General features: G+C 54.5%; 1 protein-coding gene and 2 long non-coding RNA genes across 4 annotated transcripts; 1 reads left to right on the forward strand and 2 right to left on the reverse strand.

The window, feature by feature from the left end:
* Positions 1-709: 709 nt before the first annotated feature.
* LOC148643866 (uncharacterized) lies at positions 710-4,827 on the reverse strand. Its single transcript, XR_015928853.1, has 2 exons — positions 3,099-4,827; positions 710-903 (listed from the first exon to the last, which is right to left on the reverse strand). It is a non-coding gene; the product is annotated as an uncharacterized LOC148643866 (long non-coding RNA).
* A 722-nt stretch (positions 4,828-5,549) lies between these two features.
* On the forward strand, positions 5,550-11,923 carry ptgdsa (prostaglandin D2 synthase a). 2 transcript variants are annotated; one of them, XM_088614831.1, is made up of 7 exons: positions 5,550-5,725; positions 7,851-7,990; positions 8,765-8,841; positions 9,051-9,161; positions 9,690-9,791; positions 10,426-10,448; positions 11,293-11,923. In XM_088614831.1, the coding sequence occupies exons 1-6, from the start codon at positions 5,630-5,632 to the stop codon at positions 10,446-10,448; spliced, it is 549 nt and encodes a 182-aa protein (XP_088470957.1). In that variant the 5' UTR covers positions 5,550-5,629; the 3' UTR covers positions 11,293-11,923. The 2 variants fall into 2 exon arrangements, with proteins under 2 accessions (XP_088470957.1, XP_088470956.1); XM_088614830.1 differs by having other exon boundaries at positions 5,551-5,725; positions 10,423-10,448.
* LOC148643868 (uncharacterized) lies at positions 9,692-11,293 on the reverse strand. The gene is made up of 3 exons (XR_015928847.1): positions 10,762-11,293; positions 10,398-10,509; positions 9,692-9,823 (listed from the first exon to the last, which is right to left on the reverse strand). It is a non-coding gene; the product is annotated as an uncharacterized LOC148643868 (long non-coding RNA).
* Positions 11,924-13,123: the final 1,200 nt, after the last annotated feature.

The raw sequence follows: 13,123 nt of genomic DNA on the forward strand, positions 1-13,123 counted from the left end.
TGACGTGGCCGCGCCCGAACGAGCTCCGCTGACGCCTCCCGTTTTCCCTTCCGCGTTCCGGGTGCGGCAGAGTGCGGTGGACATCCCCCGTGGGCGTTGTCAACGTTTTACCAGTTCCCTCGATATTTCCGTTCCTTTGTTTGGACGCTCATCTTCAGCTCAAGAAACGAACTGAAGTCAGCCAGGAGAAGGTTAAAGAGGGAGAGCCTGTGTCACTGTTAATGAGTAAACCTCAAGTCTGGTGCCAGAACCCAGCATCCTTGTTCGCAGACGTCCCCGTGTTTCCGGAGTAGTCCGTGACCGCCTGTAAATTCCATAGGCATCCCCTCAGGGTGCCGTGTCCAGGCTGGTGTTGGGAACAGCAGCCCAACGTACTCAAATATTGCTCCGCTGTCCGCAGTTTCCCCACTGCGGTGTCCTGGGGGGGGAAGAACCCGGATGGTTACGGAGTGCTGACCGGCGACCGTGGTGCAGTACGTTGCATGCCGGGTGCCGCTCCTTCGATGGGGAAGGACATATTTCTCGAGCTCCGTACTCGACTTTCGGGCTGGCCATGTGCGGGAACACCCCCCCCTCCCCTCCCTGCTCTGGCTGGAGGACCGGGAGGTGGGGGGAGGCATCTCCCAAGGCTGTAGAAATCCGAGGGAGCCCCGCCGGATCGATCCGCAGGCCGGATTCCAGGGATCGGTGCCATGAGGTTAACGGCTGGTTGTTTTTTTTTGTGTGTTTCAAAAGGCCAGCAGCGTCGCCACGGTGATCGTGGCTGCCATCCAGGTGGTCTTCACGGCCCTGGCGGCGCTCATCATGGACCGGGCCGGGAGGAAAGTCCTGCTCGTCCTCTCGGGTGAGTCTCTCCGGGGCCGATGCGGTCTCTGACTTTTAACGCAGACTGTTACATTGATCCTGCAAAGCACCAGCAGTTAAATAATTAATCGTAATTATACCCTTACACTTACACCGCGCTTTTCTAGATACTCCACTCAAAGCACTTTACAGGGAATGGGCAATCCCACTGTCACCACCAATGTGTAACCCCCCCCCACCTTGATGATGCGATGGCAGCCAGAGTGCCTCAGTCCGCTCCCCACACACCAGCTCTCAGAGGGAGGAGAGCAGAGAGGGGGGTTATTAGGAGGCCATGACTGGTAAAGGCCAGGGGGGAATCTGGCCAGGACACTGGGGTTACACTGTTACGCACAGTGTGTGATTGGTATTGTACTGGGCTTGCAGGGAAGATCCAATTAACAAATTGTCTTTGTATTGTATTAAGCAGAGTTCCAAGTCTTGCCCTGTAGAGGGCGCTAGTCCATTGTCAGTAATGCCGATATTCCTGTATACACGTGGGGCTGACTGGAGCATTCGGGGTGCAGTACCTGGCTCATGTGGGGTACAATGTCCACAGCAATGTCTGTGCTGGAGACTTGAACCCCCGGTACCCCTGCATTGCCCAGGACTGAGCGCCCTCCCCCTGGGCTGGTGATGTTAATGCAGACTGTCCTTCTCCCCCACTGTGTGTCCGCAGGGTTGGCCATGGCGGTCAGCACGGCCGTGTTTGGGGCGTACTTCAAGATCACCAGCGCCGCGCCCACCAACGGCTCCTCTCTGAGCGGGGTCCCCCTCCTGGCCGCCCAGAGCTCCGCTCTGCCCCCCTCTGAGGGCAGCCTGGCCTGGCTGGCCCTGGCCAGCATGGGGCTCTTCATCGCAGGTACAGCCTCAGGAAGACTCGGCCTCCAAAACCAGGGTTCTTTTTTCTCAAGATTCGCGTTCGCAGAGAAAATCCAGGAACGGGACTGTGCCCACGCTGCTCCCACCCATGGTCACCCTGAGCCCCACAGTGCATTATGGGATGCCTCGCACTCACCCCGCCTCCTTCTCACACACCCCAGTTTAGAGAATTGTGACCTGCACTCGGGTGTATTCTATGATTTTTCATTTAAAAACAAGAGGGTCGAAAAAGGACCGGGCTATTCCTCCATCATTATTTTTTACGTTGCGGCCACTGAAACGCAGTAGCTCTGCGGGCAGATCCGAACGCCTACTGCGTAGCGTCAGGAGGCGCGAGCGTCCAAACGCCACGGCCCCCACGACGCGTTCAGAACCCAACCTTGCCAGCCGGATGGCCGGAGTAGTTCCTGCTTGGGGGCGCTGGTGACCCCGTTCGTTGGGACGCCCCCCCTTCTTCAAACCGCTTATTCCAATTCAGGGTCGCGGGGCAGCCGGAGTCAATCCCAGCAAGCACCGGGACGCCAGTCTATCGCGGGGCACACACAGACACTCGCGCCGGGGCCAGTTGTCCCAGAAGGCAGCGCGTCTCTGGCCTGTGGGAGGAAACCTACATGAAGTGGAAAGAACGTGCAAACTCCACACAGATGGCACACTAGAATAGCTGAATAGAACCCGGGGCCGGGAGCCGCTGTACTGCCCCACCTCTCCTTCACCTTCTGCGTTTCTCCCCCGTGCCCCAGGTTTCGCCCTGGGCTGGGGCCCCATCCCCTGGCTGGTGATGTCGGAGATCTTCCCGGCGAAAGCGCGGGGGCTGGCCAGCGGGGCCTGCGTGCTGACCAACTGGACCTCGGCCTTCCTGGTGACCAAGGAGTTCCACAACCTCATGGTGAGCAAGGGGGGGGGGAACGGGAGACGGGTCCGGGGGGGGGCCAGCGACACCCGGGGTTCGGGCGTTGTGCGACAAGGGGGCTTTCGTGGGAGCAGCCCGAGTTGGTACACGTACAGGCGCGATCCAGACCAGAACCACAGCGGCTCACTGGGCCAGCTCTCCTCCTGGGTTCTGTAGCCTTAAGATGAAGAGATGGCTCACTCAAGGGATGGCAGCAGTGCCTTGGAGTGGGGTCCGTCAGGTACCGGTCCAGAGGCTGGCCTGCTCGGCTGCTAGTTCTACATCCGGCCCAGACCCATCTGTCTGATCCAGTAGGATGGCCCGGTTGTCATACAGGTGATGGTTAGGCACTGACCTTGCAGGTCCCCCAGTTTCCCAGAGGGTAGAGTTCTGGGGTCGGCGTCCCTCGCCCTCCCCAACCAGGACGTGTTCGACTGGGGGTTTTGCCATTCCCCCCCCCCCCCCCCAAAGTCGCAGTTCCTACCTCTGCTCATCCCACTGGCGTTCCAACTCTTCCTGTTGTCTTTTTTTCTCGGGCTTCGCGCTCAGGATCTGCTGACCAGCGCGGGGACATTCTGGCTCTTCTCCGGGATGTGCGTCCTCAACGTCCTCTTCACCGTCGCCCTCGTTCCCGAGACCAAGGGCAAGTCCCTGGAGCAGATCGAAGCTCAGTTCCGGGGAGCCCACTGACACCGGCATGCTAACGCCTGTCTCCTGTCCTGGGAGCAGCAATGATAGCAACAACATTCAGGACTGCTTTCGCAACTCGCCCTCAATAGCATCCAGTTCCTTTTTCTAGAATAGCAAACTGAGGGAATAACTAACCAGGTACTGTACCAGTTCTAGGAGTGCAGTTAACATTAATTGCTTTACTGACGCACAGATTCTGAGGTACTGAGAGTGCAGAGGGGTGAGGATACGGACTGCTACCCCTCTCTACTCTGGTGAAACCGCTCTCCTCAGTGTAAAGTCCGTGTCCCGCAAGGGGACGAGACTGGAATATGTACCGGCAGTGTGAAGCGATAACAGTTCTGGTAACATCTGTATTCTCGATTGATTCCCGACCCTGCAGAGCAGTGGGATAAATGCTTCCAGAATAATATCGAGCCGAGCATGCAGACACACTACCGGCCCCCCAAAACCGCCATCTCCTAAGCGGGATAAATGGTTTATTCACCGGGGCAGTGATTGTTCCATCTGACTTTGCTGATCTGTCCATTTCTCTGAGCTCATGGGGACGGAGGAGCGCACTCATGTTCAGGCGACGCCACACAGGTGATGAGATGCTGATAGAGCCTGGATCTCACTAGACAGGGAGGCCGCTGTGGGTGGGGGGTGGGGGGTGGGGGAGGTTAAAATGACCAAAAAACACTGACAACTTTGTAACCTTTCCTCTGTTCCTGAGGCTTCATGTTTTAATTGAGACTAATTGTTGCAGCGGGGACTTGATCCGAACACTAAAGTACTTGGAACGGCAGCCCTGCGGAAGGAAAGCTGAAGGCGAGCTGAAATACAGCTACAGGGGAGTAGACGAGCTGGTCGTCAGGGCAGATTTGCAGTTGAAGAGGTGAATCACCATAAGTGATGGCCAGTCCCCGGACGCCACCTTCTCCTTGTTCATGCAAATTTGAAGGTCTTTCTTGTTTAAAATAAGGGGAAAGGGTTCTCCTTTCATCACACGCACACGTGCTGCTCCTACCTGCTCGCCGGTGAGGCCGGTGTCGTTTTTCCTGCTTGTGAAAAGGTGTTGGATTTCAATCTGAAGTGAGCTGGAGGGGGGGGGCAAGTCGCTGACCATTTCCACCAAGTGAAAAAGGACGCATTTTCTAAAAAGACCTACCAGTGCGTGCACAGAGCTGGCGAAGAACTTTGTCGTAAACTGATCGTTACTGTACCATTCAGATGGCAGCTGTCTGTGCATTGAAAACGCTGACCTACTGTATGTCCGCCACTGCCCGGGCTGGGCTGTTTCGTGTCCGGTGGCGTCCGTGTTTCTAATTCTGTAGCCGTGTAGAGGGACTGGAATCTACACTGATGAGTCCCGGGCACTGGTGGAGCTGGAGAGAGAAAACTCGTAATTAAAACGTGTTTGAAGTAATCACGACTGCGTTTCTGGTATGATGTCTGTGTTCTAACCTCTGGGGCCGCTTTGGATGCACCGACAAAGGCATGGGAGGGGGAGACCAGTGCTGAATTTCAAGCTCTGATCCTGATTGAAAGGGGCACAGCTACAGGCACCTTTTTTTTTTTTTTTTAAATAATAGCTTACACTTATATAGCGCTTTTCTGGACACTCCACTCAAATCGCTTTACAGGTAATGGGGATCCCCTCCACCATCACCAGTGTGCAGCCCCACCTGGGTGTCAAAAATCAAAACTATTCCACACTCTTAGCAATGAGTACACACAAGCCATAAACTACTCAATCATAGAAACATTCTCAATCAGGGGATTGTCTGTTTTCAACCGAAGCAAGTGGGACGACGGGAACTAGAGGTACTGACCTTTACTACAGATGTAAATGAGCTTTTTTTTTTTGTGAACTCTGGTGCAGTTTGAGACCCGTGTGCTGTCTTTATCCAAGCCCACGTGATGGGGAGACTGTTCAGCAGCGTGTGAAGGATTGGGGGGGGAGAATCAATGGCTTTTTCTTCTTTCACCCCACCCATGTCTTCCAGAAGCTCGTTTCAAAACAAAGCCCCCCCCCTTCTGGGTGATCAACACCCTGTGGACAACTGCTGAACAATGCATGATGACATCACTTCCCGTCCCTGTTGTTTTTCCTCTCTTTTCACACATCACCTTGCTGGGTCTGTCCCCAGTGGGGATCCGGGAGCAGGGGGTGGAGAGAGCAGGCTGGAGGGAGGGGGTGGAGTGTCTGGGCGGGAAGGAGAGAGGGAGAGAGGCAGGCGGCCGCAGGAAGTATAAAGCCCCTCCCAGCGGAGCAGCGAGTTCAGTCGGTGTTTGTGTGCATGCTCTGTGGGGACAGCCGAGACATCTCTCTCTCCGGGAAGAATGAAGCCGTGTCTGCTGGGCGTCCAGCTGACCCTGCTCTGCGCCCTGTCGGCCAGCGGCGAGGTCCAGCCGCAGAAAGACTTCGATCTCCAGAAGGTGAGCGTCAGCCATCTCGCACCGCTGACCTCCAATATATCATTCGAATAGATATCATTAGAATGGTGGTTGAAAAGTAATTTTGGCTTAAAAAGGAGAGGTGGCTTATTTTTATATAGTGCAAGCAGGAAGCTGCGTCAGCTTACATTGGGCGCAATGGAACAGGTAAAGGTTTATTCCATATTTCAATATATATCCACAAGCATAAAAGGCAACTGCATCCTCAAGCAAAACTTGCTTCTAAATTTTAGATTTGTTGAAACCATTAAAAAGGGGGTTTGCTGTTCCGCTGGTGCCTTTCACCGGGAGCTGTGCTCTCATTCATTTTAATCTGATTATTTGTTCTGTTTTCGTTTGGGATTGTGCTCCTTTCCTACGCCGTTTTGCCTTTATTGCACACAAGCTCTGGGTTCCCGTGGGTCTGGCTATTGCACGAGCTGCAGAACTGTAACACCTCTGTCCCGCGTTCTGAGGCCACGGCCACTGTTTAATTGGTTAATTGACTCGTCAGGCTGCGACCAACACCAGAAGACACAGCCCCCCCCAGGATAAGAGGCTGAGCCCCCCTGCTGTCGGTGAAGTGTCAAATAACAGTGCGACTACCTCACAAAAAGCAGCACGACCGGCTGACAGGGGGGTCAGATACCGTTGTTTGTGCAAAAATTCGCTGGTGTGTCGCTGCATTTACAGCAGGGGTCAAGGCTACCCTCCATGCACGTCCACGTGCCATCCCGCAAGCCGCCAATTTTTATAAGATTAAAAAACAAAAACGTGCAGGTTAAGACCCTTTGGACTCCAAAACTGCCTGCGGGGTCGACTTCGGGCGAATAGGGACAGGGAGGGGCGGGAGAGTGGCGCCTCGGCCGCGCGGGAAAGCTCGTCAAAAAACCCACTAACGAGCCAGCTGGTCTGAAAGGCCTTCCTCTCTTTAGCAACTGTTCTCATGTTAAATGCACTGCTGGCAGACAAAAGCCCCGACTGGCTCTTTCAGCGTGGGGGTGGCTGGATCCGGGCATTTCACTGGGCCGCTGGGCTGGAATCGCTCGGGGCTGGAGAGGCAGGGAGGAGGGGCTCTGACGGGCTGGAAGTGGGGTTTCAGTTCTCCCCCCGGCCGGGTCTCTGCTGCGGGACCACCGTGGGTGCCATTCCCCCGTACGGCTGCCACCACACTACGCGCTGAGCTGCAGCAGGAAGGCTTCTCTCCCGCGGCGCAGTCAGCGATTCCTCTACAGAGGGGGGAGAGATCACCAGGCGAGCTGGTGACGGCGGAGAACCCCGCGGTCCAGGGTTCGATTCCCCCAGACTCCCGTTGGAATGTCTGTAGAGTTAACTCCCTGAGACATGCGCACATCAGCACCTGGGACACCGACGAGATCCGTGGTGTGACTGTGAACTTCAGAGACAGATTTATACAGGGAGAAGGATCTACAAACCTTTCAGTTTGATTTTCTAACATTAGCCTTACGAGATAGCAGCAGTCGTGCTGCACACATTCTGAGAGTTCTGCTTCACCAACAGCAGGGGGGTCTCAGACTCAGACCCTGGGGGGGGGTGCTGTGTCTTCTGATGCTTATTGCAGCCTGACGAGTCATTGAAACAATGAACCCCCTTTTCTGACTTCGCCTAATCTATTGGATTGTACAGTAGATTGGTAGTTACCCGCAGAATGGCTCAGGACACGGACGGACGCGTTCCAGGTGTGCAGTTAGTTACGTGAGGCCCAAGGGAACCGAGAGCTCGTGTGCAATGAAGGGAAAACCCGCTCGGGCCCGCTGTGGAGGCACGGGACAGGGGCAGCCCAGGAGTCACGGCTCGTCCCCGGATGGGACACTGGCCCAGCGCAGGCCACAGAACCCGTCGCTCTGCAGAACGCTTTCTGAAAACCACCTCTGACGCACCGCTTGAGGTTAGAAGACCTAAACGACAGTACGAAGAAAAAAGCACAGGTGATGAGAGGTACCCCTTGGGTGTAGATGTCCCCGAATGCAGCAGCTCTCGGGGGCAGATTCTTGCGGCAGAGTGACCAGACCTCCTCTCGTTTCTGACCTCTTCCTTGCTCTGCCCTGGCGTGCTGCTCTGGTGACCCCCTGCTCTTTCCCCCCTCTCTCTCTCTCTCTGCGTCCAGTTCGCAGGGAGGTGGTATCGTGTCGGACTCGCCTACGACTCCCCCGCCTTCGCTCCGTTCCGGCACATGCTGCGCATCTCCAAGGGGATCCTGACCCCTATGGAAAATGGGAATGTCAACGTCACCATGTGGGGAGCGAGGTGAGTCTCCCCTCTTCTCACCAGGGGGCATCGCTACAACCAAAGGACAACTGACAAGTCCTCCATGCTCTGAGTGACAGCACAGTGTCCCACAATGCACTGCGAGGGCTGCGTCCCACAATGCACTGCAAGGGCTGCGTCCCACAATGCACTGCGAGGGATTTCCCCCCCCACACACACAGCTCCAGCCCACTCAGGGGAGAAAGGCCCATAGCAGATGACTGTGGTATAGCATGATCAAAAGCAGAGTAGAGTTCAATAAAGAAGAGCAAAAGCATGGCTAATTCCTGGCAAGGGCACAGGACTGTGGGATACAAGCTTGAGAAACCACACCCAAGCAACTGTTTTGCATAAACATTACCACAGTAACAAGTAATGGGTTTATCCCCTGCTGAAAAGAGAAGAAACAACGTTTCGGCTTCTTCAACCCCGAAGAAGGCTCCCACACCCAAAGAAGGCTCCACAGCTGAAACGTGTTTCATTTCTTCTCCTTTCATCAGGGAATAAATCTTTACTTGCTCCTTAGCAGCATGCGCATGCTGACGCAGCTCCCCACCTGAACTACATTTACCACAGTAGTTACCGCTGCAGATTTTTTTTATCTTAAAAACACACTTTAACTTTATTTTGAAAACACGTTTTAAAATAATCTTCGGACCTTTTAAATTTGTGGGGGTTGTTTTTTTTTTTTTGGTGCATTAACCAAAGAACGAAAGCACAGGGCAGTCCTGAGGGCGAGAACCTCACACGGCCTCCTGTCTAAACGTCTTTCAGGTCCTCTGGCTGCCGCAGCAGGATGTACATGTACGAGAAGACAGCTGTCCCGGGCCAGTTCACCTACTTCAGCACCAGTAAGCAGGCACTGTCGCGCTAACCTCTGGAAAAGGTGCCGGGTTCTCTCTGTTGTTGGGCACAGACCACGCCTGACCCGGGTCCGGCCGGGCGAATAGCCGCAGAAAGAGAGGCTGTGCTCTGATCCTCCAAGCTGGAGTCACGGGGCAGGGCCGGTGTTGTACGGCGTTGTGCTCATGGGGACCGTTTGTCGGCACGCGTGTTTCAGGTCACAACCGGGTGAAGGACATCACCATCGTGGAGACCAACTACAACGAGTACGCCTTGGTGATGAAGCACAAGAAGATGGACAAGGAATATTCCCAGGTGGCGCTATACGGTAAGCTGGCTTGTGCCACCAGGAATAAATCCAGGGTGAGCGTGCGGAGGGCAAGGATTGCTGGATTGACATCCCATCACGCACTGCAGTTTAAAGGCCTCCTGCAGGAGCAGGCCAGTTTTTGAGGAACCCACTCAGATTAATTATTTAGACAGCATTTACATCTTAAAGCTGTTGGCTTTATCCTGAGGAAGAAGGTAGCTCCCAAAGGTTGCTCCCATGGAATGTAAGAGCAGACAGAAAGGTTTTTCTGACCCCAGATGTTAATTAATTAATGCAAAACAAGTCTTAAACATTTTTGCCCAGCTGCTAGAAGGTACAGGTGTAATGTATGCAACAACTCTATATGCCTTACACAGTATAGTAATCAGATCATGTATATGTAGAATTTGAAAGTTGGGTTTAATTTAGAGTTCCTGACTGCCACAGAGTTGGACTCACCCCTAACTTGCGGACGCGTTTGTTCCTCCACTCTCCTCTCTCTTTCTCCCCTCCGGCTCATCTCTCACGACTCTGACCGCCCGACAGGCCGCACGGAGAGGCTGAGACCCGAGCTGCTGGAGAAGTTCCGGGAGTTTGCGCTGGCCCAGGGATTCTCTCCCGAATCCATCCTGACCCCGCCTCCGACAGGTGAGAGGGGGGGGCACCCTCCTGCCGCGGCCCTGAGGGAGATGACAAGCGAGCCGCACGTCAGCTGGGCTTGTGGCACATCATGCAGGGCCTGACGCAGATGGGGGAGGGGGGTCTGGGGCACTCAGGCCTTGGGAAATCCAGGGGTACTGGGGGTTCAAGTCTCCAGCGCAGACATTGCTGTTGACGTTGTACCCCCATTAGCCAGGTTCTGCACCCCCAATGCTCCAGTCAGCCCACCTATATATAGTACATGATCCAGTCGGCATCACGAACTCCGACCCCCAGCCCCTGACCCCTGCAGAAGGGCACTGTAGGGCGCTATGAGGGAGCTGTCCACTCCTGGCCTCAGGGGTGTAGTGCAGCTCAGGGGGCGACAGACAAGCGGTCAAGAAGGATCACTTTTATACGTGCAAAGGGCCCCGACATCGCAACACTGTAATGAGAGCTGTGCTCTGTGACCTTTGACCTTTGTAGTCCGCTCAGGGGGGGGGGCAAAAACAAACTTGCTCTGCATACAAAAAACAGAGACTGGACCTTAGCAATGATTTTTATTTTATTTTAAAGGTGCACGAAATGTGTTCGCAAGCTTAAAATATAACCCACCTGTTTTCTTCTCCCCTGTCCGCAGAAGACTGTCCCCCAGGTGGAATTTAGGTGAGTGGGGCGTCTGTCTCTGTTTCTTAACACACCGGTCGGGGCTGCAGGATCCTGGCCTCTGTGGAACATCGGGACACTTCAGGCACTGACCGGCACAGAGAAAAACAAAAGTGATCCTGCAATTCCACTTGCTTCGGCGTACACTGTGTATGATCAAAACTGAAGTCAAATCACAGAGGAGGGTGTTCATAAATGAATGGATGGATGTACATATTCATGTTGAGGTAGCTTTTCGTCTGAGAATCCAGAAACACATTCAGAATTGTAAGCAAAATCACTTAAAACTAATAATAATACTACCTTAAGTTACCTGAGATGGACTGGTGTGTACCCTTGCCTTGCACCTGTAGCTTGCTGGGATAGGCTCCAGCTCCCCCACAACCCTGTACTGGATACAGAGGTTAGAAAACGGTTGAGTGGATGATAACATAAACCCAGAGTCCCCAACCCCTGGCCCCAGAGAGCCCTAGTCCAGTTTGTTTTACAGGTTAAGTTCAAAGACCTGCTTTTTTAAAGATCGGGAACAGTTGTAAGTCGCTGACCAATTAAGCAATTAATTTGTTCAATTAAGGGAAGTCTGATTCCCTGCGGGCCAACTTCTTGGTATTAAATAGTCACTAAATTGCTTTTTAACCCCCCCGTCTAACTGATCACAGATCAGTTGTTCCAGGTCTTTAGAAATCAATGACTTAATTAACTTAAAGGCGACCCACATCGCCTGCTGGATAGGGGCAGGGGCACTCCGGGACCAGGGTGCCACCCGTCCTGGTGGACGATGGCGGGGATAGCACCCACGCGCAGGACAATCCGCTGTGTATTAACAGACGTTGTGTATTAACAGACCAGTCAATCTGGAGACCCAGGAGCTACGGAGAGATCAGACTGCCCTGCTCTGAAAGCTCAAAGCCATCGCCACTATCCGCCTCCCTTCCACCCCTCAACTGCCTGTATTTCCCCCTGCCCCGGGACAATTCCTCCTCCCCGCCCCCAGCACGGTGCTCTACAGCTCTCTCGGACCCGGCATCGGGCCTCAGGGTTACCGGCGGGAGAGCTGTCCGCACCTCCATCGCATAGCTCCTGGGAGAACCTCCCTTCCTCCCCGGTCGGTGCCTTCCTGACGGTGAGACAAAACGGAAGGCCGGCCACCCTGCAGTTCACCCACCTCGTTCCCGTGCCGCCCCTCAGCGTCCAAACCGAGAAGGCCTGGACAAAGGCTGGCAGTGCACACGGTCGCCCCCCTGTTCCTGCTCTCTACAAGCCCCGCGGGAAATCGACGGACCGCAAGACGCACCTTCCTCTGCCTCGGAAGACAACAAAACCCCCCGCGGAGACGCCTGCCCTCCACAGCCTCTCCTCTGTCCCCCTTCGCAACGGCACCCAGCCGCTGCAGTTCACTTACAGCGCCTACGGAACAAAGGGCGATGTTGTGTGGTTGTAACTGAATAAATCGTGCGTTCTGTCCTTGCGAACAATGACTGGCGTGTGTACTTGAGTGCGACTCTGTTGTAGCCAGGGGGCCGAGGTCAGGAGGAGCTCAGAGCACACGACAGCAGCGGCTGACCTCCCAGGAGCCTCTGTCAGACAAGCCGCGCAGGGGAAGCTCAAAACTTGTGTGCGATTTGTAACATCTTGTCTCGTTAGGAAGTCGAACACGCAGTGAGGCGGCTCTCGTTGCTGTAGCAAGGCCCGACGATAAGGCTACATTTGAGATCATGCCCTGGTGCCAACAAGGATGGGGGTCTTGGTTATACCAGGTGACTGGGTTATACCAGCGAGGACTGTGCTTTAGTGGTAGCCATAATGTGGGCTACAAAGTAACATGGAGCTCTATGATAAAGACCATGGGGGGACTCTTTTGAGTGGGGCCACACTAAAAAGCCTTCTCGCAGACGGGCTGAGTAAACCTCATTCCCAGCTGACTCTGCCAACGCTGGGACGCTGGTGCTCTGTAACCTAGGCCTGCGTCCGTGGCCCAGAACACAAAACACGACAGAGTACACGGGGGCCTGTCTGCAGCGGTCAGTAATGTTGGTATTCCAGCCCCTGCCGGTGTTTGAGGGGGGTGAATGATTACCCAGAGCAGAGCCCTGTCAGCAAAGCCCTCTGCCTTTCCACAGGTCAGACAGGGTCTCGCTCGCTCTTATCTCTTCACCCTAACCCGAACGCCCCGGGACGCGGCACGCCAACTGCGCCTGCCCCGATCGCCCAAAAGGGGCCACCTCGCGCTCTTCGATCTCGTCTTCGATACAGGCCCGCCCCTGGCCCGGCGGGACGAGCCCAGCGAAGCGATGCGGCCCCGTGCCTTGTCGGCGAACCCCGCAGAAGAGATCCGTGCCTTGATTGATCGGCCCAGTCAATTCAACTCAATTCAAGGTGCTTGATTAGCATGGCCGATGGGTACAATCAGTGCTGCCAAAGCAAATGAAAGTAATGATATGTACATTAAACAAAACAAAAAACAGAAGTTTTACAGACGTTTACAAAGACGTATTATAAAATATTGACATGTACTGTAGGCGTACATATACTCCGCCAGTCTCTCGCACAGAAGGTCAGGCGGGGGAGTGAGCTCAGATGTCAACTTGCTTGGGCAACACAAGTGTACCAGAGGCCAACTTGAGAAATGCCTTTACCGTCACACCAGTGTTGTCTCCCTTCTGCAAACAGGCACA

This window comes from Lepisosteus platostomus, chromosome 21 (assembly GCF_059453375.1).
Source record: "Lepisosteus platostomus isolate fLepPlt1 chromosome 21, fLepPlt1.hap1, whole genome shotgun sequence".
NCBI classification, from domain to species: domain Eukaryota; kingdom Metazoa; phylum Chordata; class Actinopteri; order Semionotiformes; family Lepisosteidae; genus Lepisosteus; species Lepisosteus platostomus.

What these genes read in the sequence shown, in the direction of transcription:
- ptgdsa (XM_088614830.1), top strand. Translation starts at nt 5,630, where the DNA reads ATGAAGCCGTGTCTGCTGGGCGTCCAGCTGACCCTGCTCTGCGCCCTG. An exon ending in AAGACTTCGATCTCCAGAAG is followed by an intron (nt 5,726 to 7,850) that starts GTGAGCGTCAGC and finishes CTCTGCGTCCAG; the next exon opens with TTCGCAGGGAGGTGGTATCG. An exon ending in GTTCACCTACTTCAGCACCA is followed by an intron (nt 8,842 to 9,050) that starts GTAAGCAGGCAC and finishes CGCGTGTTTCAG; the next exon opens with GTCACAACCGGGTGAAGGAC.